This window comes from Barbus barbus, assembly GCF_936440315.1.
Source record: "Barbus barbus genome assembly, chromosome: 29".
NCBI lineage: Eukaryota > Metazoa > Chordata > Actinopteri > Cypriniformes > Cyprinidae > Barbus > Barbus barbus.
This window is the reverse complement of record NC_136757.1, coordinates 652,541-678,029: the sequence shown is the minus strand read 5'-3', so window position 1 is coordinate 678,029 and position 25,489 is coordinate 652,541. Positions and strand designations below refer to the sequence as shown.

Below are 25,489 nucleotides of genomic sequence, written 5' to 3'. Positions count from 1 at the left end.
GTAGTACTGGGAGGGGTTTGTCATCGGCGGTGTGGCAGCACCCTGTATGTTCCACTGTGGAAAAAACACTCATGCTAGTGTGAAATAACATGAGAGTGGGTAGAGATTCATTCTAGCGATACTAGAGCCACATATTAAAAAGAAGACCACCAATTTCTGTGAATTTGGTGTGCAAAGATGAAGAAGACGACGATGAACTTGACAATCGCCATTCTGGATTTTGGCGTTCGCTTGTATGGTGGCTCTGAATTGTAAAAACACCTCTGAAAATGCTTGCTACGGATGCGAAAAATGCAGATAATCTAATCTAAAATCTATATCTTTTTTATGACGGTCGAAAGTTTCAGAGGCCGTGTGTAAATGTGATTGACACAGCAGGAGGTCGTATTTATTTTTCAACGTGCCAAAATTTCGGACTCGGTGTGCAATGGCCTTAACCTGTAAATCTCTGTGTCTCCCAGCAGTTGGAAAGGAAGGACAGTCAGGGCAGCTCTCAGCACAGTATATGCAGTCACCGCAGCACACACACCGACTCGCCCGGCCGCCCGGGGCCCATCGTGCCCCCTGACACCCTGGGGGGCCCTCCGCCGATGCCGCCTCCTCCCACCCAGCCGCTGCCCGTCCTGCCCGCCTTTGACACCTCTGCAGCCAATGGGACGCTCCAGAAGAAACCAGACCCCTTCAAGATCTGGGCGCAGTCCAGGAGCATGTACGAGAACCGGGGTGAGTAGCCTGCTGGGCCTGTTTTTGTTTAAGCAAGCAACTACTGTAAAGTGACATGCTAGCACGCTCTTCTCTCGCATGTGTGTTACAGCTACACACTTCAATTCAGTTCAATTTATCTTAAGATCCAGGTTTCTTTTCCAGAAACACTTATCATATTCATCATTTTGAACTAGAAGCTGATCGTGTACAGTCGGATTCAAAATAGAGTCTCACAACAAATTCTGTTACGCAGAAATAACACTTTGTATTAGAGCCGTCACGATACATTATATCTCATGGTACGATACCAGCGAAAGTATCACACCACTCTTGTTTTACACTTTCATTTGAATCAACGTTATGCCAAAATAACGATATGACCTATTTTAACCTTTAAAGTGTATTTATTTAGTAGACGCTTTTATCCAAAGCAACTTACAAAAAAGCAAGCAATTATATGCAAGTATGCAATGGCATGTTTAGTAGACAGATCGATTAGGAAACAGATGATCAATGCAGAAGAAAACTGAAGACCAAATACTTTGCCTGAGGGAGCAAAAAAATCTAAATATTGAGAAAATCTCCTTTAAAGTTTTGATATATTTATGGTAGGAAACTTACTAAATATCTTGATGGAACATGATCTTAATATCCTAATGATTTTTGTCATAAAAGAGAAATGTATAATTTTGACCCATACAATGTTGGCTATTGCTACAGATATACCTGTGTTACTCATGACTGCTTCTGTGCTGCAGGGACACATATATTACCTTTATTTAACCAGGAAAAAAGATTAACTTCTCTTTTTCAGGAGTGTCCTTGCCAAGATAGATGTCAAGTTTGCATATACAAAATAAACAACAAAGTTACAACATTCAATACAAAAACCAACATATAACCTATTAAAAACAATTACGCACCACTAACTCGCTCTCTAGATTATGTAATAACTTAAAACAAGGCCAAGTTTTGTAACTTTTGGAGAAGCTTCCAATCTGAAATGGCAGCATAATTAAAAAGAGGTTTTATCAAGCTCAGTTCTGATAAAGGGCACACAAAGATTATAATTTGATTGAGAACATAAAGAGTAATGGCCAGATGAAGCCCTTTGAAGGAAATAACAGAGATGCAATGGCAAATAACCCATTATGGCTGTATAAATCAACAGATACCAATGCATTTTCTCTGAACGCTCACAGAAGGCCATGCCAATCTTGTGTATAGTTCACAATGATGAGCTGAACATTTAGAATCAGTTATAAATCTCAGAGCATCCGAGGAGAGGAGAAGGTCAGAGGGGCATGCTGGTAGACTACATCCCCAGAATCCAGGACCGGTAGAAAAGTTGACGACACTCATTTTTTCCTCACATGAAAAACATGACTTATTTGTAAACTAAAACCCTAACTTTTTCTTACATTTTGTTTTTTCTCAAATACTTAATGTGTGAACCAAAACGTAGTGTGTTAATAATAATAATCAATAATAATACTCAAACATTTGTACTCTGCCAATGTTGCTCAGAAGGGGCTGAGCAATAAACCTTAGTATTATCTGCATATATATATATATATATATTAGTGCTGTCAAACGATTAATCGCATCCAAAATAAACGCTTTTGTTTACAGAATATATGTGTGTGTGCTGGGTATATTCATTATGTATATATAAATACACACACATACAGTATATATTTTGAAAATATTTACATGTATATTTTTATGTTAAAATAATTTAAAATATATTTAATATATAAACAACTTTTTCTTTTTCTTAAATATATACATGCATGTGTGTGTATTTATATATACATAATGAATATACCCAGCACACACACATATATTCTATAAACAAAAGCGTTTATTTTGGATGCGATTAATCGTTTGACAGCACTAATATATACTAAATAATTGTATTTAAAATACTATCTATTCTCAGCAGTTACACGTGGTTCTAGAGTATTTGAAGAGGAAGACTCAATGTAAGCACACTGCATCCTGGTGCCCTACAGAGGACATATATATTGCATTCATTTGTACCCCCGCCTCTGTTATATCTAATGTGTATGCCTGTAGTTTGGACGGTTATGTCAGTTTGATTTTAGGATGAACCTGAGTAGATGTCCATGTGCTCACAGGCCGGTTTGGTGCCAGACTATTGGGCGACTCCTGATGCCTCCCGCTCATAGTGCCAGTTCCCAGCCAGGCCTGTTAAATGCTCCACACGGAGTGAACTTGGCAGATCCAGACCTCTGAAATGAACTGTGTGAACGGGCCAATTAAATGCTCCATGCTAAGCGTCTGTGGTTAACATTATGTTGCTCCCTGTGTGGTGAGGTGAGCATTCTGCTCATACTTACTGCTTGGCCGAGGCTTCGTCTGACAGTCAGTGTGGGAACAGGCAGGGGAACAGCATTAGACACCTCACCCATCTGCAGTCTTTACAATACAATAACTGTAGAATCCTAGTGCTATCTATAGAACAGGTGTGTTCATTTTGTATTAAGAATTTATCATTGACAAAACTGAGCTTTGGTAAAAGTATGTGTGCTTTTTGACAATAGAAGTCTTATAAACTTGTCTGTAATATATCTGCATTGCAATCAGTGTATCTCCTTTGTAACATAGAGGCATGCTAGCAAGTAAACAGATTTGTTCATTTTTTTCAGTACCAGACTCTCAAGAACTAGACATTTTCCTCTGGAGGAAAGACACAGGCTTCGGCTTCCGGATCCTGGGGGGAAATGAACCCGGAGAACCGGTGAGTCAGAGAACACACTCAAATACACATGCATCCTTCCAACAACTGTATGTAAGAGAGAGCTGATACTGCAAGTCTGTCCCAATCACTGCTGCATTGATTTGAATGGAGACAGCTGCTATGTGCAGGCTTCACCTCCAGTGTGTGAAGCGTGATATGAAGGACAGGGTCCCGGTATCAGAGAAACACAGCGAGGCAATGATTTACCTGAATTGGCTTATGTCACAGTCTGCAGCCTGCAAGAGCTGTCCTCTTACCAGTGTTCTTCACATGAAATGCATGGCAGATCTACATAGGGCACATAGTGAAGTACGGCTCAGCGGATGAGGACGGCCGTCTGCGCTCCGGAGACGAGCTCATCTGTGTGGATGGCACGGCGGTGGTGGGGAAGTCTCACCAGCTGGTGGTGCAGCTCATGCAGCAGGCGGCTAAACAGGGTCACGTCAACCTCACCGTCCGCCGCAAGACCGCTTACGGAGGTACGCCTGCACTGCCATCTCCTTTTCTAGTTTGATTTTCATTGTAGTTCATTTAATAGTTCTTTTCATATGTATTTCTATTTAATATTTCATCACTTATAACACTACAGCATAACATGCTGAAAATCCTATGGACCTTCCTCACATTTCCAGGGTTCAAACAGCAAAAGAAACACTTAATGATAATGTTTTCACAACTTTCAAAAAATAGAGAGAGACTGATAACAGTAGAGAGAACAATGCAATATTTACCGTAGACGCTCTGAAACACCCTTGCATTAGCGTTAACTAGTTTTTTTGTAATTTGATGCAAAGGTAATATAATACAAAGCATAGTGTTATAAATGTACATTTGATTGTAAAGCGCTATATAAATGCATCATTCATTCATTCATTCAGTTAAAAAAATAAAATATAAAAAAGGAGGATTTATGATGTTGATGACTGCTGAAATGCATCATCATGTATTATTATTATTATTTGGACTTATTTAGTTACTGAAGCATAACTTAAAAAAAATGGCTTCAGGAGTAAGCAAAGGCCCAAAGCAACAAACCCAAGAGCATTACTATCTGTGTTGAAATCTGAAATGCTATGATGCGTGTTCATATTGAGAGTAGTATTTACACATTTTGTAATCTAAGTCAATCACATTATTTAAACACATTAACATTTCAACTCTGGAATATTGAGAAAACAAGGTTGTGTGGTAATTTCATTGCCACATTAGAGTTCAGCGAGATCAAAGAGATCTTTACAAACGTTCTTAAATTCTCTTAGACCTCTGGCAAGCACCGTACTGTAAATGCTGCACTTCATGGTAATGTGCACATATTAAATATGAACACTTTTATTACTGAGATGCTGGGAAAGAAGCTCACATCATGCAAAGATGTGACATAAAATGATAGCCTACGTATGAACACACATAGTTAAGCAGCGTATGCTCTTCTGTGTCAGCTGCGCCACTCAGATAGGTTTTCTACGTTGTGTACACTTTGATTTGAGCGAAAACTACTTATCTGTGTGGCACAGCTGACTCAGAAGAGCTGTCTATGGAGGGTCAGAGAGCTCTTGGGTTTCATCAAAAATATATTTGTGTTCAGAAGATGAACGAAGGTCTTACGCGTTTGGAACGACATGAGGGTGAGTAATTAATGACAGAATTTACATTTTTGGGTGAACTGACCCTTTAAACTAACACATAACTATGGACAAAAGTGTTTTTTTTATTTTACTCAATAAAGGCAGCTGTACTATTTGCACCCTGAACAAGCATTTAAAGAGTCCTGTGAATGCACTTAAAGAATGCAGAATCGAATTTAATTGTCTCTTGTCTCGAATAGAGTTGTTCTGAATTTGCAAAAAATCAGTCTTGACTCGAATCGAAAACCTATAAATCATGGATTGAATCGATTCACTGTCCGCCCAAAGATTCACAGCCCTACTGGGAACTGATTTCAAGAACAATAGTGAGTGGAAAAAAAGAAGACAAAATCACAAACTTTAGGGCCACTCTTATGGCAGCAACAGATATGCAATCAAATGCTAAACGATGTGTTATTTACACAAGGCATGCACAACTATCATTTCACTAGACCACCATACGGTCAAATGTTTGCCTGTAAATAACACATTGTGTCAAATAATTCCTGCTAATTCCACCTTTTTCACATCCCTGATTTACTATTTAAACCACAGTGTGTCAGTTCTTCTGTTATTAAATAGGACATTTACATCATTAATGTTGACTTTGTGAGAGACTGACCTCAGTGTAGGATCACAGATGATGCAGGTGCACTGACGAGCCTCGTTGTGTGTGTGTGTGTGTGTGTGTGCGCAGTGTATAAGGGCGAGGCGGACGTGCCGCCGTCCCCGGCCTCCTCTCACCACAGCAGCACGCAGGCGCCGTCGCTGACGGAGGAGAAGCGCACGCCGCAGGGCAGCCAGAACTCGCTCAACACCGTCAGCTCGGGCTCCGGCAGCACCAGCGGCATCGGCAGCGGCGGCGGCGGCGGCTCCGGCAGCACCGTGGTCAACATGACGCCCGCCGCCCTGCAGCCCTACGACGTGGAGATCCAGCGCGCCGAGAACGAGGGCTTCGGCTTCGTCATCGTGTCGTCCGTGTCTCGGCCTGACGCCGGCTCCACCTTCGGTACGATGTTAGTGTGCGCACGGCTAGGGGTGGGCGACAACACTCATTGTGTTCTCTATACGATACAGACACTTTTAAAGGCCAGTACCGTCGATACCGATACGATACTTCTAAACTAAACTATTAAAACTATCTAAACTAAATTATTACATTTATTTAATTACTAAGACTAAAATGGGTAATAACACACACTTAACTATATATTTGAAACACGTTTTAGCATTCAATATGTGCTGTTGTTATGTTTACTGTAATGGTAACCATGGAAATATATACAAATACTTTAGTTAAGCTGTGGTCACTTTAATAAAACCATGGTTCATTTTCATAAGGGACTGCAGTGATAGGCTGTTGCATGTATAAAATGCAACCTTTTTGTTCTGACAGTGTATATTTATATTAAGGAAAATAGTTATTTCCAACACAATTATTTGCTGACATAGGTTATTTGTCCAATTTAATCCATATTGCATGCATTATTTGACTGGTAAATGAAACACACCTTAGTATCCATTATATTTGAGTATTGATACTTCCGATATTGGCATCCGTATTGATACGCCCATCCCTACCTTTAGAACAATGGCTGTGATCGATTCATGACGGTGATTTGTTTTTTGCTGTTCAGATTGTGTCATTGAAGGTTGGCAGGCTTTACTTGACATGAGAAAATGCTGTTAAGAAATTATTTTAGTTTGAAATCACTTATTTATTTTTTTTCCCCTTTTCTGTCTCCTGCCTCTGAACTGTGACACACACACACACACACACAGCAGGGAACACGGCCATGCCTCATAAAATAGGCCGGATCATCGAGTGCAGTCCGGCTGACCGCTGCGGGAAGCTGAAGGTGGGTGATCGGATCCTGGCGGTCAACGGCTGCTCCATCACCAACAAATCACACTCGGACATCGTCAACCTCATCAAAGAGGCCGGCAACGCTGTCTCGCTGCGCATCATACCCGGAGACGGTGAGTTGGGAGATTAACGCTCCGGACGGAGATCCCTGCACCGTTGCTGTGGGGATGTGCTTGTTTCGGTCATTATTACGCTGAGTCTGTTCTCCTCGAGCACTCTGGTCTGATGTGGAGAGGTATGATGGCAAGTGAACGGTTCATCTTCCTTGCTGACCTCCTATGAAGAACAGATTTGTACTTTCTGATCATTGCCACAGTTTTTTGCAAATCAATGCAATGATGAATTCCAAAATGAATGAATGACTCTGAACAGATCTGTTGAGAAACGGTAGCTGTGTTTAGATAGACCCTGGAAGGCTGTTTGTAATCTAGTAGCTCAGCCCGAATGAAGAAGTCACATGATGACACCACATCAGTCAGAATAAATGGACCACATGCGACTGAGATTTCATTTTATTTCTGAAGGTGAGGGGTAGTTTGAGCCTTTTCTAATCCATCAACACTCTACCGCACTGAAAACTGAAACTGGACATGTCTGTGCATTAGGGCTGTCGCGATTCGTCGATTCGTCGCAGCATGCGCCATTTGATCAGATTTGTGAGGTCAATCATTTATAAATCTACACAAACACAGGAGAATACATCAAATATTAAAGATTAAGAGTACGTTTGAATTAAATAGTGCTTGGTCAATATTAAACAGTGATGTGTAATAATAATCATCAGGCCGCTGGCGCTCCTGCAGGTCTTTGTTGTGATGCGTAATCTACATTAGCTCTATTGTTTATAATATATTATGTATTTTAACAGTTTTGCTCAATAAAACCATATGATTTCTTGCTTTTGATACTTTATTTGAACTAATTATTATTGCATCATTGCTATTATATATGTACTTTAAGTCATTTTAAAAGCTATTGTTCACTTAAATCCATTTTTATTTCCACAAAATAAATATTATAATTATAGGGCCCTATGAAATCCATTTTATTTCCAAAATCAGTTTTTTAAATTGTATTAATCAAAAAGCCTGTCTAATTAATTGAGTTTTTCAGTTTTATCTGTACCAAATTCAGTTTTCCATTATTTTCTGGATTCCATTTTAATTGTTCCATTAAATTTTAATAATAAAAAGCATCTCCAATTAATTGATTTTATATTTAAAGTATTTTTTCAGAAATACTGCACATTTACATTTTTCACCTAAATAAATTCTGGTAAATAATATTTCTGGTAAATGCTTCTTTAAAAGGTGTTTTTTGATGATAATGTTATTATTAGACTAGAACAGGTGGATATGATGTCATTCTCTCACTATAATACTGAACTGATTTCAGTGATTATGAGATGGACACCTGCTTCTTCTTGCACTCTGTTACACTTCACTTTTGCTTTAAAAAAGGATTTCATACAAATTTGGATTTCATTTGGTTTAATACAGTATTTTTAAGTAAAATTGTAGATTTTTTTTGCAGGAAAATAGTCGTTTAGATTGATCAAAAAATTAGTGGATAGATTAATCGAAATAAAAATAGTCGTTAGTGGCAGCCCTAGTGCATGTTCAGTGTAATGACGTATTACAGAACGAGCTGGTGTTGTCATAAATGACTGTCGTGTCAGTCTAAAGTTCTCCTTTAGCTGTTCTGAGACTGGGAAACAGCGTTTTACTGCATAATAAATATAAGCAGCACGGCACAAAGCTTCATATGCTCGTGGTCTCCTAGTTAAGACCTGCAATAGATCAATATGATGTCTGCTTTTTAAAACAAAGAACAGAAGCTGGATGATGGCTACTACGCATATCTTGAAAACTCTGTATATGACTTCATTATGACTGAAGCGAACGCTGTCTGTGTAAATGCAGCTGCTGACCTCTTTAATAATTCCCATGAAGAAAAAGCATTTATGAACAAGACTCAAGCGGAGACTGAGAGGTTCATGGCATCAAACAGTTTAAAGCAGTGGTTCAGACCAGGCACCAAACATCACCTCGAATCAGATGAGCGATTGAGTCTTCATAATGAAAGCAGTGCTCTGTGTGCTTCAATATGAATATGGTGCTCAGAACTGAGAGCTGAATCCAGTCCAAACCAAAGCGCTCTTTAAGCTTGTCTTCAGGAAAACAGAGGCGTATTTCCTCCTGTCCAGTAAATCTGAACCTGATGATCGTGGAAGAGACTGCAGTTTGGTTTGGGTTCCTCTAGCACAAGAACGCTTTTAAATATCAAGAAAGCTGTAAGGAGCTGAAGAAATGTCTCAAAATGACCTGATCCTAATTTGGGGTTTTTGACCGTTTAAAATGGCGGAAATCAAAACGAACTGTAAAGTTCATGTATTTCCCTAAATTCTATTTGTATGCCCCAAAACTTTACAGTATTTTACATCCAAATGACATTATTATGTAATTGTTTTAAATTATTCTTACAATTATTCCCCTTATTTACGGAATTAGTTTATAATCATATGATTGTGTTAAACTCTCGCGCCTGTACTGTTTGTTCTGGACTATTACAGTTCTGACAGGATTCACCTGTGGCTTTATACTTCAGTTTTATTGTTTCAGTAAAATCTAATGTATGCACTGCAATGTTCAGAAAAGTACACATATATTCATAGGATCATCACATATTGATGAAAACATCCAATTCTGTGAAAGATGCTCTGACTGTTTATTGTGAATGCTGTTGAGAGGACAGAAACAGCCTTAAAGCAATCATCAAAAAACATCAGGATATGTTGAACTCTCACACATGAACGCATGCAGTTCTCATGGGCAGTTTAATTTAGGATGACTGATTTGATCTTAAGAAGGCTATCATGGGAAAACACATAGAGATGGTAGGAGGGCAAAGATCAGGCAGTGCTCAGCTCAAACTTTTATGCACATGCAGATATATAGTTATTGTCCTTTCTATCATTTTTTATAAATACTGGCCACAAGGTGGTGCTGTGATGAATTAATTACTCATATTTCAGGTGGCTTATGGCCTAGAATCTGAATTCTGGAGTATGCCTGTATCTAGAGAGGATACAGGACCCCAGCAGATCGGCAGTCTCTCTGATTTGACTGCTGCTGGGGACACAACTAATAAAAAATAGTCAAGGTGCATAATCAATACATCACAAAACCTAGAACAATCTGAAAACCCATCAGATTTCAGCTTCTGTTGGTCAACAGTACAGATGAATCCACAGCATCTTTCTCTTCAGAGTTGTCTGTTTTGCTCGTGTTCTCCTCACAGACTCAGACCCCGATGACTGCCACCTGTAGCTGCATTTCACGCAGTTTCTGTGCTCCAACGTGATTTAGCAGTGCTTTAAAACAGCTGTCTTTCTCTCTGCCCAAACAGAGACATCAAACGCATCGCTGCTGACCAACGCGGAGAAGATCGCCACCATCACCACCACACACACACCTCAGAGCAGCACAGAGCCCAGGTGAAACACACACACACACACACACACCTCAGAGCAGCACAGAGTCCAGGTGAAACACACACACACACACCTCAGAGCAGCACAGAGCCCAGGTGAAACACACACACACACACACACACCTCAGAGCAGCACAGAGTCCAGGTGAAACACACACACACACCTCAGAGCAGCACAGAGTCCAGGTGAAACACACACACACACACCTCAGAGCAGCACAGAGCCCAGGTGAAACACACACACACACACACCTCAGAGCAGCACAGAGTCCAGGTGAAACACACACACACACACACCTCAGAGCAGCACAGAGCCCAGGTGAAACACACACACACACACACCTCAGAGCAGCACAGAGCCCAGGTGAAACACACACACACACACACACACCTCAGAGCAGCACAGAGTCCAGGTGAAACACACACACACACCTCAGAGCAGCACAGAGTCCAGGTGAAACACACACACACACACCTCAGAGCAGCACAGAGTCCAGGTGAAACACACACACACACACCTCAGAGCAGCACAGAGTCCAGGTGAAACACACACACACACCTCAGAGCAGCACAGAGTCCAGGTGAAACACACACACACACACCTCAGAGCAGCACAGAGTCCAGGTGAAACACACACACACACACCTCAGAGCAGCACAGAGTCCAGGTGAAACACACACACACACACACCTCAGAGCAGCACAGAGCCCAGGTGAAACACACACACACACCTCAGAGCAGCACAGAGTCCAGGTGAAACACACACACACACACACCTCAGAGCAGCACAGAGTCCAGGTGAAACACACACACACACACCTCAGAGCAGCACAGAGCCCAGGTGAAACACACACACACACACCTCAGAGCAGCACAGAGCCCAGGTGAAACACACACACACACCTCAGAGCAGCACAGAGTCCAGGTGAAACACACACACACACACACCTCAGAGCAGCACAGAGTCCAGGTGAAACACACACACACACACCTCAGAGCAGCACAGAGTCCAGGTGAAACACACACACACACCTCAGAGCAGCACAGAGTCCAGGTGAAACACACACACACACCTCAGAGCAGCACAGAGTCCAGGTGAAACACACACACACACACACCTCAGAGCAGCACAGAGTCCAGGTGAAACACACACACACACACCTCAGAGCAGCACAGAGTCCAGGTGAAACACACACACACACCTCAGAGCAGCACAGAGTCCAGGTGAAACACACACACACACACCTCAGAGCAGCACAGAGTCCAGGTGAAACACACACACACACACACCTCAGAGCAGCACAGAGTCCAGGTGAAACACACACACACACACCTCAGAGCAGCACAGAGTCCAGGTGAAACACACACACACACACCTCAGAGCAGCACAGAGTCCAGGTGAAACACACACACACACCTCAGAGCAGCACAGAGTCCAGGTGAAACACACACACACACACCTCAGAGTATATTTATACATTCATATGGATGTACAGCATGTATGCCCTGATTTAGTAATGATACTCATAATAATGATAATAAAAACGTTATTAGTAACATAAGTTCTTTTCTGTTCAGCAGGAATAACAAACCCAAACAAGCTCTGACCCAGCCAGCATCCTACAGTCAGGTGAGAGCCTCTCGATTTGTGTTGAGTACTACATCTAGATGAAGAGGGACAGGTTGTGAAGTCTTTATTAAACTGGGATACAAATGTTTTCGGGGATCAGGACTAGTCCTACTAGCAGATTACTAGTTGGTTTGTAACCTTTATTATTTTTTGATGTTGTACTGTCTGTTCTGAAGGACCCATCAAAAAGATGTGGAATTACTGTGCTCAAACAATACTAGGGTGCGTAGATCAATACAAATAGCAATGACTTCAAATGAAAAATACAGGATCTGCACTTACTTTTGTACTTCTTGATGATTTGTAGATTTTACTTTTTTTTTTTTTAATGAATCAATGTGAATGCTAAAATGCCTAAAAGACATTTTCACATCAGTCTTCACTCCAATACTTCATAATGGACAAAACAAAACAGATTGGCAGATTTATTAAGACAAAAAACACTGAAATAACAGATGTGTAACTTTAATCCTAACACTACACTGAAAAACACGTAACATGCGCTAATATTTGTTGTATTTATCATCTTAATTTATCATTTTTTAAAAGTGTAACAATATTCTCCTTTTTTAAATGTAAATGTCAGCATCATATGTCTACTCTAAAAGATTGAAGAATTCACTATTTATTCCATCCTTGTAAGGTATTAAACACAAATGTCCTAATTTACACCTCCAGGATAGTATATAAATCTGGAGATGAGTTCAAACATCAAAATTGAAATATCGACAATTTAACGTTATTGAGAGCACATCATTTGGCATAAATATCAGGCTGAACACTATTTTGTTTTTGTTAGCAAATGACAATGTAAAACATATTGTTTGGTTAGACTTGTTGTGGGTCCCAGATTGCACAAACTCAGTTTGATTTGGTGTATTAGATGTGTGGAGGCTTAGCATTGCACATGTTTTCTGATTCCAAACAGTGTTTATGACCATCTGTACTGTGCTTGCACGCAGTACAAGTTTGGCAAGAAGAAACACATGAGGTCTATTTCCTCCATCTGATCACAGTGCTGTCTAAGAGAAACATCTTACAGATAAATCATCAAAAATGTTTTTTTACACCTCTCTTAAAAAGTCCTGTTTTGCCTGTACATATATGCACTTAATACATAATAACTAGGTAGTAGCCCTGAACCTGACCCATGTAGTTAGCTTCTATTACTCCGTAGTCTGTTGGGTAAGTGTGAAATGAACTAGTCGGCAGGTTTGTTTAGTGATTTAGTTGTGTTTGTGTGTCCAGGAGGCAGAGTATTATTCGGTTGATCTGGAGAGGGAGAGTAAAGGTTTCGGCTTCAGTCTGAGAGGCGGGAAGGAGTACAACATGGATCTGTACGTGCTGCGATTAGCTGAGGATGGAGCCGCTGTCAAAAACGGCAAGATGAGGGTAAGAGTAAGGAGTTTTTCTTCCAAAAAACAGCTTCTGAAGACAAACATACGTATCTATTTCTTTATTTTTTTTCTACAATGTCCTTACTTGTATAGCTATAGAGTTGTATGTACATATGTTTAAACCGTATTATCTGTATCTGAACGTGTTTAATGTTAACTGTTTCCACCAAGGGTCTGAGAGTAACACAATTTCAATTCTGTGTATGTGCTGTACATGTGGAAGGATTGATAATAAAGCAGACTTGACTTGACTTCTTTTGAAACAAAAGGCAAAAATTTTTCTTTGTACAGAACAAAAGCTTTTCTTTTGATATATTGATACAAAAGAAAGAAAGGGGCATAAAATACATACGGCAGAATGACCGCTCCTGGAGGACAGCGCCTAAACGTCACACACACTGCAGTCCACAACAGTCACATATCAGCTGCTTAAACTGTTCAAATGAGACGTGAAGTATAACAAAGTACTTCCAGGTCAGCAGATGTCGTGACTGACATGAGCATTGTCTTTTAATGACTAGCAACTGCAGTCTGTGAGGGCTATCAGTCTGTTTAGGCCACTGATGGATGTCTTCTCATTCCCCAAAGCCTTTGGTGCACTGAAGGAGCCTCTTTTGTCTTCCTCACTTGCTCTTTCCACAGCCGAGCAGAGACCGTTTCATGCTGCTGTGTGGAAAACTGACCGGTCCTCTTCCAAACCGCTGACCCTTGATGTTCAGATGCATACACCAGCTGCTCATTTTGGCAGCTTGATTTTTTTGCTTGGTGTGTTGGGACAAAATCAACGGTTACCTACATCTTTGGCATTAGAAGCCTGCGTGTGTGTCATTACTGCTTCAGTTCTCTTTCAGTTTCTAAACCGAGATTAGCATTCTGCTACGAACAGTAGCATATAGGGATGCAATGATATTATAAATATAGCGATCTCAAAACTGTCTTGATATTGTCGTGGTCACATGACGATATAAAATGATAGGTCTTCTGGATAAAAAGTGTATTTTTTAAAATATCTTTGTTTTGGGCCATTATGTTTTGGCACAGTATCTCTCATCAAGTCTGTTTTTGCTGCGTTTCAGAGTAAAGCACACACTTCATTCAGACGATCAGCCGGTGATCCGGTGTTTTCTGCGTCTCAGAACGGCTCCGTTCACACTGAATGAATGCAGTCAACTCCTTTATTGCTCGTGCTGAGTTTAGCGAGCGTTTAGGAACACGACAGCCACCGGTTCGGCTTTATTTTCACGGCAGATGATTACAGCATTTCACTAGATTTGTAGTGAGATGTGTTTTTGTAAGCCTGTTTTCACTGAAGCTGGAGTTGTCCTTCAAAATAAAATCTTAGAAAAGTGCCGTATTAATGGCAGACAGCTAGCGGTTTAAATGAGTAACGCTACTGCGGTCCAGATTCAACATCTCTCTTTCAAGAGTAGAAACTAGGAAAGAAGTATTGTAATTTCCCTTCTGCAGGGTAAAGCAAAAATAATAGACCTATGAAATATTCATTTTCATTTATTTTGCAGTGCAATTGTTTTACAATATATAGCTACTATATTGTTATTATTATATTCTAATTAGTTTGTCTTCCTAAAACAGCAGTGTGAGTGTAAATTAGACTGAGACGGTATATCACAAATAAAAAGAGGCTTGAGTCCCCTTTAAAGTTCAAGTCAATTCAAGACTTTTTTTCTGAATGAAGTTTTCTTAGTTAAGAACATGGTTAGAGCTCTTAATTCTGAACTCTCAAAGTGCATTAGATAGAATCATTTCACTTTTTTATTTTTACTCAGTATCGGTCAAGATATGTTAACCAGTAACACAAGTGTAATGTTACAAGTGTATGTTTCCAGCTTTTAACAGATAGGCTTTTGATGTGAGAAGCACCCAGTTTTGTTCCTCAGCCGCTGCTCATGATGCCCTCCCAGAAGCTCATGGTGGTGTCCGCTTCGTTTACAGGTCGGCGATGAAATACTGGAGATCAACGGTGAAAGTACCAAAAATATGAGGCATTCTCGCGCCATCGAGCTGATCAAGACCGGAGGCAGACGAGCTCGACTGGTGCTGAAGAGAGGAGACGGATCCGTCCCAGAGTATGGTGGGTAACAAACAAGTTAACCCTCTCTTAATATCTCCTGCTGTTTGTTTCAATGTTCAGTCTTTGTGTTTTAATCTATCCTGAGCTGTCTTTTCTTCTTGCTCTCTACCATAACATTGTTGCTTCCTGGTGATCAATCCACCTCTGTTAGGTAGTCTGATGTGTTCATCTAGAGTGAGATCTTCAGTCAGCCAATACAACTGTTGTGATTCCTCTGAGTGCTGCATGTTTCCTTTCTCTTTATTCATCTCTGTTTCTTTCTCTCCCCGATCTCTCGTTCTCTGGCGGGCTCCTCAGCTATGATGGGCCCTCATCTCTCTGCCTGTCTGAGGAATGATAAGCTGGGCGAGCCCTGCTTCTACCTAATGGGTCAAAACCAAGCCACGGTTTGTAAAGGACGCTCTGTGTGTCAACCCTTCCTGTCACCCTGTCACACGTTATAAGCCCCGCTTCAGCACACACGTGTTGCTGCCTCACGCGCTCTCATCTCACCCAGCCGCTGGCCTCTGATCGCATGCTCAGATGCCTGTGTGATGGACGTGTGTGGATGTGTGGACACTGTCACTGATAGCGCAGATGGGTGAATGCTACAAGAACTTGCCTGGCTCACACACACACAAAAAAGATAGCATTATAAAAATAAAAAAGTCTCTTTTGTTATTACCCATAGAACAAGTTTTTTTAGATTCACCCATAAGCAAGTAATGAAATTAGTGTGATTTTGTACTCTGGACTTGTGATAAAAAGATATAACTTGAAAAAATGTCAAACAGTGCCCTCCTCAAATATTAGTACCCTTGATGAATCTCAGCAAAACAGGCCATAAAAATGTATGTGGTGTTTATCCTTCTTTCAAAAATCTAACCTTTAAATAAAGAAGAAAAAACGCCTGTGTTCAATGGACCAGGAGGAGTCTCAGTCTCAAACTCCTAATTTGCTGCTTATTAATAGTAAGGTAGTTGTTAATTGTAGGTGTTGGGTAGGATTAGGGATGCAGAACATGTGCTTTATAAGTACTAATAAACAGCCAATATGTTAATAATAGGCATGCTAATAAACAACTAGTTAATAGTGAGAATTGGTCCATATACTAAAGTTTTACAGAATTCTCTTTAGATTGGACATAGGGAGCCAACTGATAGATGCTGTACTGTTTATGTAGGTAAATACCATGAACCGTAATGTGGATGAGAACAATTACTGTAGTTGCACACACTGCTTGTGAACAGCAGTTTCCAGGAGTAATCAGGTGCAAGGATTTGCCAAGGCCAGTGGTTTCAGAAATGCACATTCATTGTGAAGACATTTTCTATAGCACCCCATCTTGTTGTTACCCTGACTAACTTTAACACTGTTGTCCATTTGTCCTTGGCATAGGTTTCTTGTCTCAACATGATGGCATAGTATGCTCTAAAGCAGTGCTTCTCGAACCGGTCCTTGGGACCCCAGCACTGCACATCCTCATAGGATGCAACCAGTTCAAGTCCATCAGTCTGGACTGTGTCTCTAACAGTGACCCAGCCGGAGTTCTGGAAGTCCTGAGAGTCTGGAGGTTGGAAGTCGAGTGAGGCTGTTGCCATTCAGTGTCCTCGCTATGATTAGGCTCAAATCTCTCTGCAAACTTCTTGAAGCCCATGAAAACACAAAAAACTGGCATAGTTTTGGGAATATAAAACCGTTCAGGAAATCAGTTTTAAAAGCTGTGTTAAAAAGGATATATTTTGACTCTCTTACAGAACTAAACAGCTACCATAAAGACCACGGGGGGCAAGAATTGTAGTTGCTCTAAACTACCCATTAGCCCCCATTCACTGTGCCTTCATCATAAGCTTGGCCCCCAAGCCACTAAAAGACAAGGTCCTTGCCAATGACTGCATACTATTGGCTCATTAGGATTTAGGAGTACAGTATGCACAGATTTACAATAACCATCTATTCTTGCCTAAGAATTCTACAGCTGAAGAGCATAAAGACCTTCTGATCTGGGTTCTAGACCTATGATATACTGTAGCTCCTCTCTGGAGGTGGTCTCCATTCATCCTGACCCTGATTTTGAGCCTTTTGTACTGCCTCTGTCAAAGCCATAAAGTACATCAAAAAGGAATCTTTTTTTTTTATTATTAGTAGGAGTGCAAAACATACAACATATGGTGAACACAAAAAAACAGCAATGACAATAACAGCGATGAAAGCAAACAGTCATGGCAATCTGAATAATAGTAGTAGTATTTAAGTAATATTAACATGCATAAAAATAATAATGAAAATACTAAAGATGGTGATGATAACAATATCCTGTGATGACGGCAACAGTAATATCAATAGAGTTAAAAGTAATAATAATAGTAACAATAGTAATAATAATGTAATAATGGCATATACCCAACACATACCACACCTATTCTAACTTCTGTGTCAGTGTATTTTTATTTATTTATTTTTATTTTTTATTTTTTTATATTGTTTTTATTTTCTTTCTTCCTTCTCTCCTCCCATTCACGATGAGATAACTATATGTATATATATGTCTAAGCTGATGTGGTGCATTAAAATCAGCATGCGGTGCATTAAAAACGTATGGTATATGTTGGGGGCAAATCTGATTTAGTTATATTTATATATTTTAAGTATATTGAGTGTTATGATCTTCATTAAAGCGTTGCCGTCCTCATACAAAACATCATTCCATCAACAGCTCAATGTTTCTAAGATATTAATAATAATAATAATAATAATAGTAGTAATGAAAATACTCGTAGTATTACTAAAACCTTGTATAAATATGTATAATAATATGCGGGTAAATAAATAATCAGAATCAGCGTGTCACATTTGTAAGAGTTGAAAGAGGTCTGATCTGGAGTGTTGTGGTTCTGAAGTATTGTAAGGAGGTGAGAAATATTCTAGGGAGATGTGTTCTGTGAGCAGATTTTTCCAATGTGCTGTGTGAACAGTGTTTCGGGATTTCCAGTTCAGGAAGATAGTTTTCTTGGCGATGGCTAAAGCTACAAGGAGTGTCCTTTTGTTTGTTATTTCCTGATTGAGAGTTGATAAATCACCCAGTAGACAGAGTAATGGGGATAATGGGATGCGGCAGCCCAGGAGGCAGGATAGGGATTCAGTGACATCTTTCCAAAAGTGTTTAATGGGTGGGCAATGCCATGTGGCGTGGATATATGTGTCCGGACACTTTTGTGAGCAGTGCGAGCAAGTTTCTGATGTGAATCCCATTTTAGACAGCCTTTCCCCAGTATAGTGTGTTCTGTGAAGAGTTTTATACTGTATTAGCTGAAGGTTGGCGTTTTTAGTCATGGAATAAATATTTTTACAGATTTGAGTCCAGAAATCGGCATCGGGAGCAATAGAAAGGTCTTTTTCCCATTTGATTGTTGGTAAAGTTATGGTTTTATTTGAATTAGTTATAATTTTATATATTTTGGAAAGTAATTTTTTCGGGGAGGATATATTAACTAAATCTGCTACTGCGGAAGGAAGGTGAGGATTGAAGGTCCTGGTGTTGATTTTAGATGAAACGGCTGATTTGAGCTGTAAATAATTCAAGAATTGATTGCTCTCGATACCGTACTCCTGGACTAAGTAGGAAAATGAAACCAGGTTGTTAGACTGAAAGATGTGATTAATGTGTGTGATACCCTTTTCTGCCCATTTATGGAAATTGGGGGATTTTTTATTGCTTGTAAAGTCAGGGTTGTTCCAGAGCGGGGTGAGGTTAGATGGAACCTGATTGGTGTTTGTGATTTGGAGATATTTCCACCAGGCTGTCAGAGCCGAAGCTATTGGCAAGGCTTTGAAGCATGGGTGGTGTTTAATGGACTGACTGATAAATGGGATATCTGTTATTCGTAAGTTTTCGCAGAGTGATTGTTCTATATCTAACCATATGATGTCTGACTGAGTGGGGTGGGTCCATTTATAAATGTATTGAAGTTGGTTTGCTAGTGAGTAATGGTAAAAATGTGGGGCTTCTAAGCCTCCTAAAGATTTAGGTTTTTGTAAAGTGCTTAGTTTTATCCGTGGTGGTTTATTTTTCCAGTAGAATCGGGTGATGATGGAGTCTAAAGATTTGAACCAAGTGAGAGTAGGCTGGGTTGGGATCATTGAGAATAGGTAGTTTATTTTTGGGAGTACTGTCATTTGAATTATAGCTATTCTTCCCTGGATGGAAAGTGGTAAATTGCGCCAGCGTTGAAGGTCGCCTTCTAATGTTTTCAGTAAAGGAGTGAAGTTGAGTCCAGTCAGCTCTGACAGCCTGGAGGAAACCTTAACGCCTAAATAGGTGATGTGACCTGTGCATAGAGGGATGGGTGATATCTGGGCGGCCACATCCCATTTGGTTTGATGTAGTGGAAGAATTGAGGATTTATTCCAATTTATTGCATAATCTGAAGGAAAGGAAATCTTTCAAAAAGGAATCTGACATAAAATGCCCATCTATCGCAGTGAGATATTGAATGCCTCCAAAGGACCAGGCTCTATGGAGGAGAATCTGCTTTTGTCAGCCGTAGTTGATGATTGTGGGTGTCCTCCAGAGGTCCACAGACTTCCGGACATATATATGTGACCAGTAAAGTGTGTGCCGTGAATAGAATCAATAGTGAGTGGAGTTCCCCATCTGGGAAGGAGCCAGTACAGCAGTGCCTTTCTTAGTGGGGAAAGCTTTAGCCCACCCCGCTTACCCTTGCATTTAGGAAGAGTTACCCCACATTTCAGAGCTATAATCTAGAGCAAAGGCTGGGTACGATACTTTGCAGAAACCCAGATAAATATAAGATAGATTTGCATTTGCTTGATCATTTTCCATTTGTGTGGTTTATTCGTTTTGATGACTTGATTGAATAAAACACAAGTAGGTGTGTCCAAACCTTTGCCTGCTTGTGTATAGATGTTGTTGTATGAAATGTTTGCTTTTATGCTCGATCACATCAAGTGCTGTCTGTTTGTTCAAGTTTTGTGTGACGTCTTAACTGTTAATAGCCGAGTGTTTTTAGTGGCCTAACGTAATGCCTTTCTTCATTCATTTCCAGACGGCCCAAATGACAGCTACCCTCCCTCACCCGGGCCACAAAATAATTCGGAAGTGAGGGCCTTGCTGGCCAGTGGCCCCTTTCATCATTCGTCCAAGTCTAGCTATACATCAGAGCATCACACACCATCCCAGCACCAACCGAAAGACAGGCAGCACGATCCGGCAAGGGAACGCAGCACAGGGCTGTATTCCAGCGCTCCACACCAGCCCTCCTGGAACAACCGCCCCGGCCCCTCACCGTCCCCCGACAGCAGCAAAAACAACTCCCACCGCAAAGTCAAGAAGTCAGAGTCCGAGAGCGGCATTGCCAAGCTCTTCAAAACACTGAGGAAAGAGGGCGGATTTGGGAGGAAAACCTCCCAACAGGATCTCCTGAGGCGAGGCCGCAAACCCTCCGTAGACGCGCAGAGTAGCGCGGGGTCTCAGGTGCGCAGCGGGTCCTTGGATCGCTCCTCCACCCGGAAGCACAACACCTCTCCAGGCCGCCGCAGGGCCAAGTCCGTGGACCGGCGAACGACACGCTCATATAAAGATCAGTCCCCTGAGCGAAGCTATCAAGCCTCTTCCCAGGACCTGCTGTGCCAGATCTCCACTCCAGAAAGCCTTGTCCTGCCCCAGAAAGAGCCCCAAACTCCCCGCAGGAACTACAGCAAAGAGGGCTACTTCACATCCACCCCTGAGCGATCCCACAAATCCACGGCCCACGCTTTCGCTTGCACACCTGAACGTGGCCTAAAGAACAGGAGCGTTCTGCTCAACAGCGCTCCGTCCGGTCAAGCTGAGAGACAGGGATGCTTCATCAACGGAGCCTCGGAGAGACGCTTCCGCAGGAGATCGGACAGCAGCAGCGACGGAAGTTACCTGGAAGAGAGCGCTGCTCCACATCTTAGGGACTATTACAACGCACTGAAAGGCAGCGGTGGGAACGGAAGCGGCGTGGGCCTCGGCCTCGTCCAGAGCTCTCCGAGCAAGAGACGGCTTTACAAGGAGAACCACGCAGACCTCAGCATCTGAGCTCCACAGGGCTGAGCTTCACCACAGCGGAACTATGCTTCTTTTTCTAGTTTATTTTTACATGTTGTGTTGCAAGTGAGATCCATGTTTTGTTAAAAGACACTTTTCTTTTTTTTCTTTTTTTTTTTCAAAATATGTCTACTTTGCGTGTCCTCTTTTCTTCAAATTGAGATTTACTGAACCAGAGCACAAGCATTCAATGTTTATTTCTTTGTTTGTACATTTTAGTAGACGTGTGGCGAAACCTGAACTCAGACTATGATGCTACTGTTTAATTGAGTAATATATATTTAAGCTGTATATTTATTTTGAAAAACTGAAATGTAACTCGATGGGATGTCCAGATGAAAAAAGCATCATTCAGTCTTGGTCTGTTGTATAATATCTGGCTTTGTTAGTCCTAACACTGCACTGGACTGAGAGCCGAAAAAAAATATTATGTTGTGGCACAATTTAATTTTTTTTTCATAATCACCGGAACTTAGTCTAAAGGCACATATGCACAATTGAGAAAACCTGACCCAACACTAGCTTAAAGCAAGTTATTTTAGGAATGAATCGGACGCTTTTTAAAAGTGACTTAAAGTGCTGTATGTCAGTGGAAACAAACCACAGACCAGAACATAGCTAATACATTCAACTATGAAGAAACACTGGATATATGAAATGTGAGAACATTTCTTGGTGGCCGTTCTAATTCGCTGTCATTTTAAGCAAAAGTCTGAAGTATTTTGAATCATCCCTTACGCAGCCACATTTACCTCCATACAATAAAATCAAGTACCAAAGGCGATTGAAATGCTCTGAACGAATGGAATCCCTTGACAAGCTTGTGAAAATAAATGTAACACATCGACGCAGCACACATTTTGAGCTGAATGTAGAGTTGCAGCACGGAAGATTCAGGTCACCAGGAGACTGACGCAATCTGCCAATCTGAGCCACCACTTGTTTTCCGTCACTTCCCGAGCTTCGGTGATATGCAGACGCAATACCTGTTTGTTTGGGAACACAGCTGGTTCGTGCATTTCGACAGGACCAAGAACAGGGAATTCCTTCAGTCTCATCTGAATAGTACTGTATCAAAATGAACGTATCAGCTGCTGTCTTTTGTACAAATTTTATTACTGTATGTACTTCAAACCTGTGTAGGTAAGGATACTGTTGCCTTTTCTCTGTACTAAAAAGAGTTTATGAAAGATGTCCACCTAGAAGAAGATGTGAATATGTTTCTACTCTGCTCACTGTGGCTATGGGTAACGTGTGTACTCAGAATCAGGCGTATGTAAACCTCTCTCCAGGAAGGATGGGAAACGTATGTTTTTCAACGAAGGGGGTTGAATATCTGTTGTGATGGATAGCCTGCTGTTTTTCTAGAGATCTTGTATACTGTCTGTGGTCTCTGAAAAGTTCTATGGATTTTAAATGCTTTTTTCTGTGTCGATAAAAGCAGTACATGTATATGGTCTAATTTTTTTTTTTTTTATGAAACTATGCATATATATAAATATATAAATTCTGCATTGTCGATAGCTTTATTTGACTCATGAAATTACACATAACACTAGTCTGTTGAAGTAGATGTGGACTTACACAGTAAAGCTTTTTTTCTTGTTTGGATGGATCACAATGTATATGTAGCTATCAAAAAGAAGTCTGTGAATGCTATTTTTATTATCAAATAAAGTTTTCCATACAAATTCACAATTCTGTGTTCATTGTGTTGGTATGAAATTACACTGTACTGTTAAAAAACCAAATAGGCGCGTAACTAAGATCATGTGAGACCTGAACCTGAAACACACACCATTTGCAAACGTCTGTTATAGTTGTAGTTTGTTCCGTTGTAATTATATTCCCCTTTCTCGTGTTTATGTCTGGTTTCCTTGGCTGCTGTTTCTTGTTTAGTTCTCTATTATCTTGAATGTAGTCTACATATCCAGCCTTATTTTAACATAAACATGGACCTGATCTAAAATACCAGTTTGCAATATCAAACAGCATAACAGACTGTTTTTAAACAAGTCAAACTACTGGAAGCAGATCCATTTGTAACTTAAATGTCCATCTATTTTTCTCTGATATGCTACTTGATATTTGTTAGTCTTATAGTTTTACCATTTACTGCACTTTGTTAGTCTTCTAGTTATTTATGTATAGCAGCAAATGAATCAGAAGTCTCACACATTTGCAGAAAATACATATGTTACAACCCCTTGGCTCAAGGAGCAGCAACATAAATGGAGAGGCCATACCACATGATCAAATTTGCACATAAGTATTTTAATTATAAAACAGACACAACTACATTTAAAATAACAGAAAAAACTACAAATACAAAAACCACAACATCAAGCCTTGGACTGGAGAGGAGGAAAAGTCAGCATATCCACCAAGCCGCGAGACCAGCAGAGACCAAACCCAATTGTTCCCTTTCCTTTCTCCTCATCAGGGTGAAAACCAGCATCTTAAAAGCAGCCTGGTTAATCAACCAATTTTCCACACCTGTGACACAATTAACCTGGAGACACAAAAAGTGTTACCTAGAGACACCTGCTGGACAAAATAAAGTACCACAGCCCCTTGGAACATCACACCTCCCTCCCAAAGACAGAGGCCCTTATAAAAGGTACTCTGTAAACATAATACATGAAACAACACATACAAAACTTTAATCAGATTTAGAAATCAAATAAAATTATTGGTTCCACTTACCATCTCTCATTTACCACCTACCCCTTATCAACTCCACCTCTCAATGCTCTCAGGCGCCTTGAGAACATAACAGGTGGAATAAATAAAGACAAGAACCAACAAAAATGTAATAGGTTACTCGTTCAATGGAGCTCGTGACAAAGTATCCGCCATAATATTATCTACCCCTTTAATATGACGAATATCTAGGCTATACGACTGTAAGAATAAAGCCCAACGAATAAGTCGTTGATTTGGACTACCCAAGGACTGTAAGAAGGTAAGAGGGTTATGGTCTGTACACGAAGGAATATCAGAAAAAAGCGCTTGAAACTCCTTTATCAGATGTATTAATTCCTCACAACTATCCTGGGATAAATGCCCAAGCATAACCTCCAATTTACTTAACTGCTCAGAATTTCGAAGTCTAGGTTCAATTAAACATTCATCAAAAATATCCTTCTCAACCCCACTTTCGTCCCCTACAACAATCGCAACAGGTTTAATTTCAGCACCTCCAACAGCGTCATTTAGTCCCATTTTTGGAAACAAATAAGGCTTCAATAGATTTACATGACACAACTGAGCCTTCCTCTTTCTATCTGGAGTGGAAATCATATAGTTTTGTTCGGAGAGTTTTTCAAGCACCGTATAAGGTCCAGAAAATCTGGCAGCAAAAGAGGAACCAGTCTTCGGAAGCAACACCAAAACCTGATCTCCAGAACTGAATTCCCTACTTTCTGCCTTACGATCAAACCAGATTTTCATTTTAGATTGTGCCTTACCCAGATTTTCACGGGCTAATTTACCGGCCAAATACAACCTAAATCGGAATCCATTTACATAATCCAAAAGATTTTTTGGTGGTTCAGTTTCCAATAAATCATCACGCAAAAGCGCAAGCGGTCCCCTCACCGTATGTCCGAATACTAAATCATTTGGGCTGAAACCCAAACTTTCCTGAATGACCTCGCGAGCAGCAAGCATCAACCAAGGAAGTCCCTCCTCCCAGTCTTTCATCAATTCAGTACAGTACGTTCTCAACAACTGTTTTAATGTTTGATGAAAGCGTTCAAGGGATCCCTGACTCTCAGGATGAAAAGCACTGCTTTTGTGATTAACTACTCGCAACTGTTTTAGAATTTGGGCAAACATATGTGAT

At 40.6% G+C, this 25,489-nt stretch overlaps 1 protein-coding gene across 1 annotated transcript in view; it reads left to right on the top strand.

The window, feature by feature from the left end:
• LOC306849916 (membrane-associated guanylate kinase, WW and PDZ domain-containing protein 1-like) overlaps window positions 1-23,338 on the top strand; it is a gene marked incomplete at its 5' end in the record, with an annotated part of 43,636 nt that extends 20,298 nt beyond the window's left edge. Inside the window, 10 exons of the mRNA XM_079385300.1 lie at window positions 462-723; window positions 3,378-3,469; window positions 3,756-3,948; window positions 5,792-6,103; window positions 6,877-7,074; window positions 10,370-10,457; window positions 12,032-12,083; window positions 13,332-13,475; window positions 15,434-15,572; window positions 20,618-23,338. Coding sequence (XP_079241426.1) covers window positions 462-723; window positions 3,378-3,469; window positions 3,756-3,948; window positions 5,792-6,103; window positions 6,877-7,074; window positions 10,370-10,457; window positions 12,032-12,083; window positions 13,332-13,475; window positions 15,434-15,572; window positions 20,618-21,633 — 2,496 coding nt within the window. The 3' untranslated portion in view covers window positions 21,634-23,338. The remainder of the gene's footprint in view (window positions 1-461; window positions 724-3,377; window positions 3,470-3,755; window positions 3,949-5,791; window positions 6,104-6,876; window positions 7,075-10,369; window positions 10,458-12,031; window positions 12,084-13,331; window positions 13,476-15,433; window positions 15,573-20,617) is intronic.
• Window positions 23,339-25,489: the final 2,151 nt, after the last annotated feature.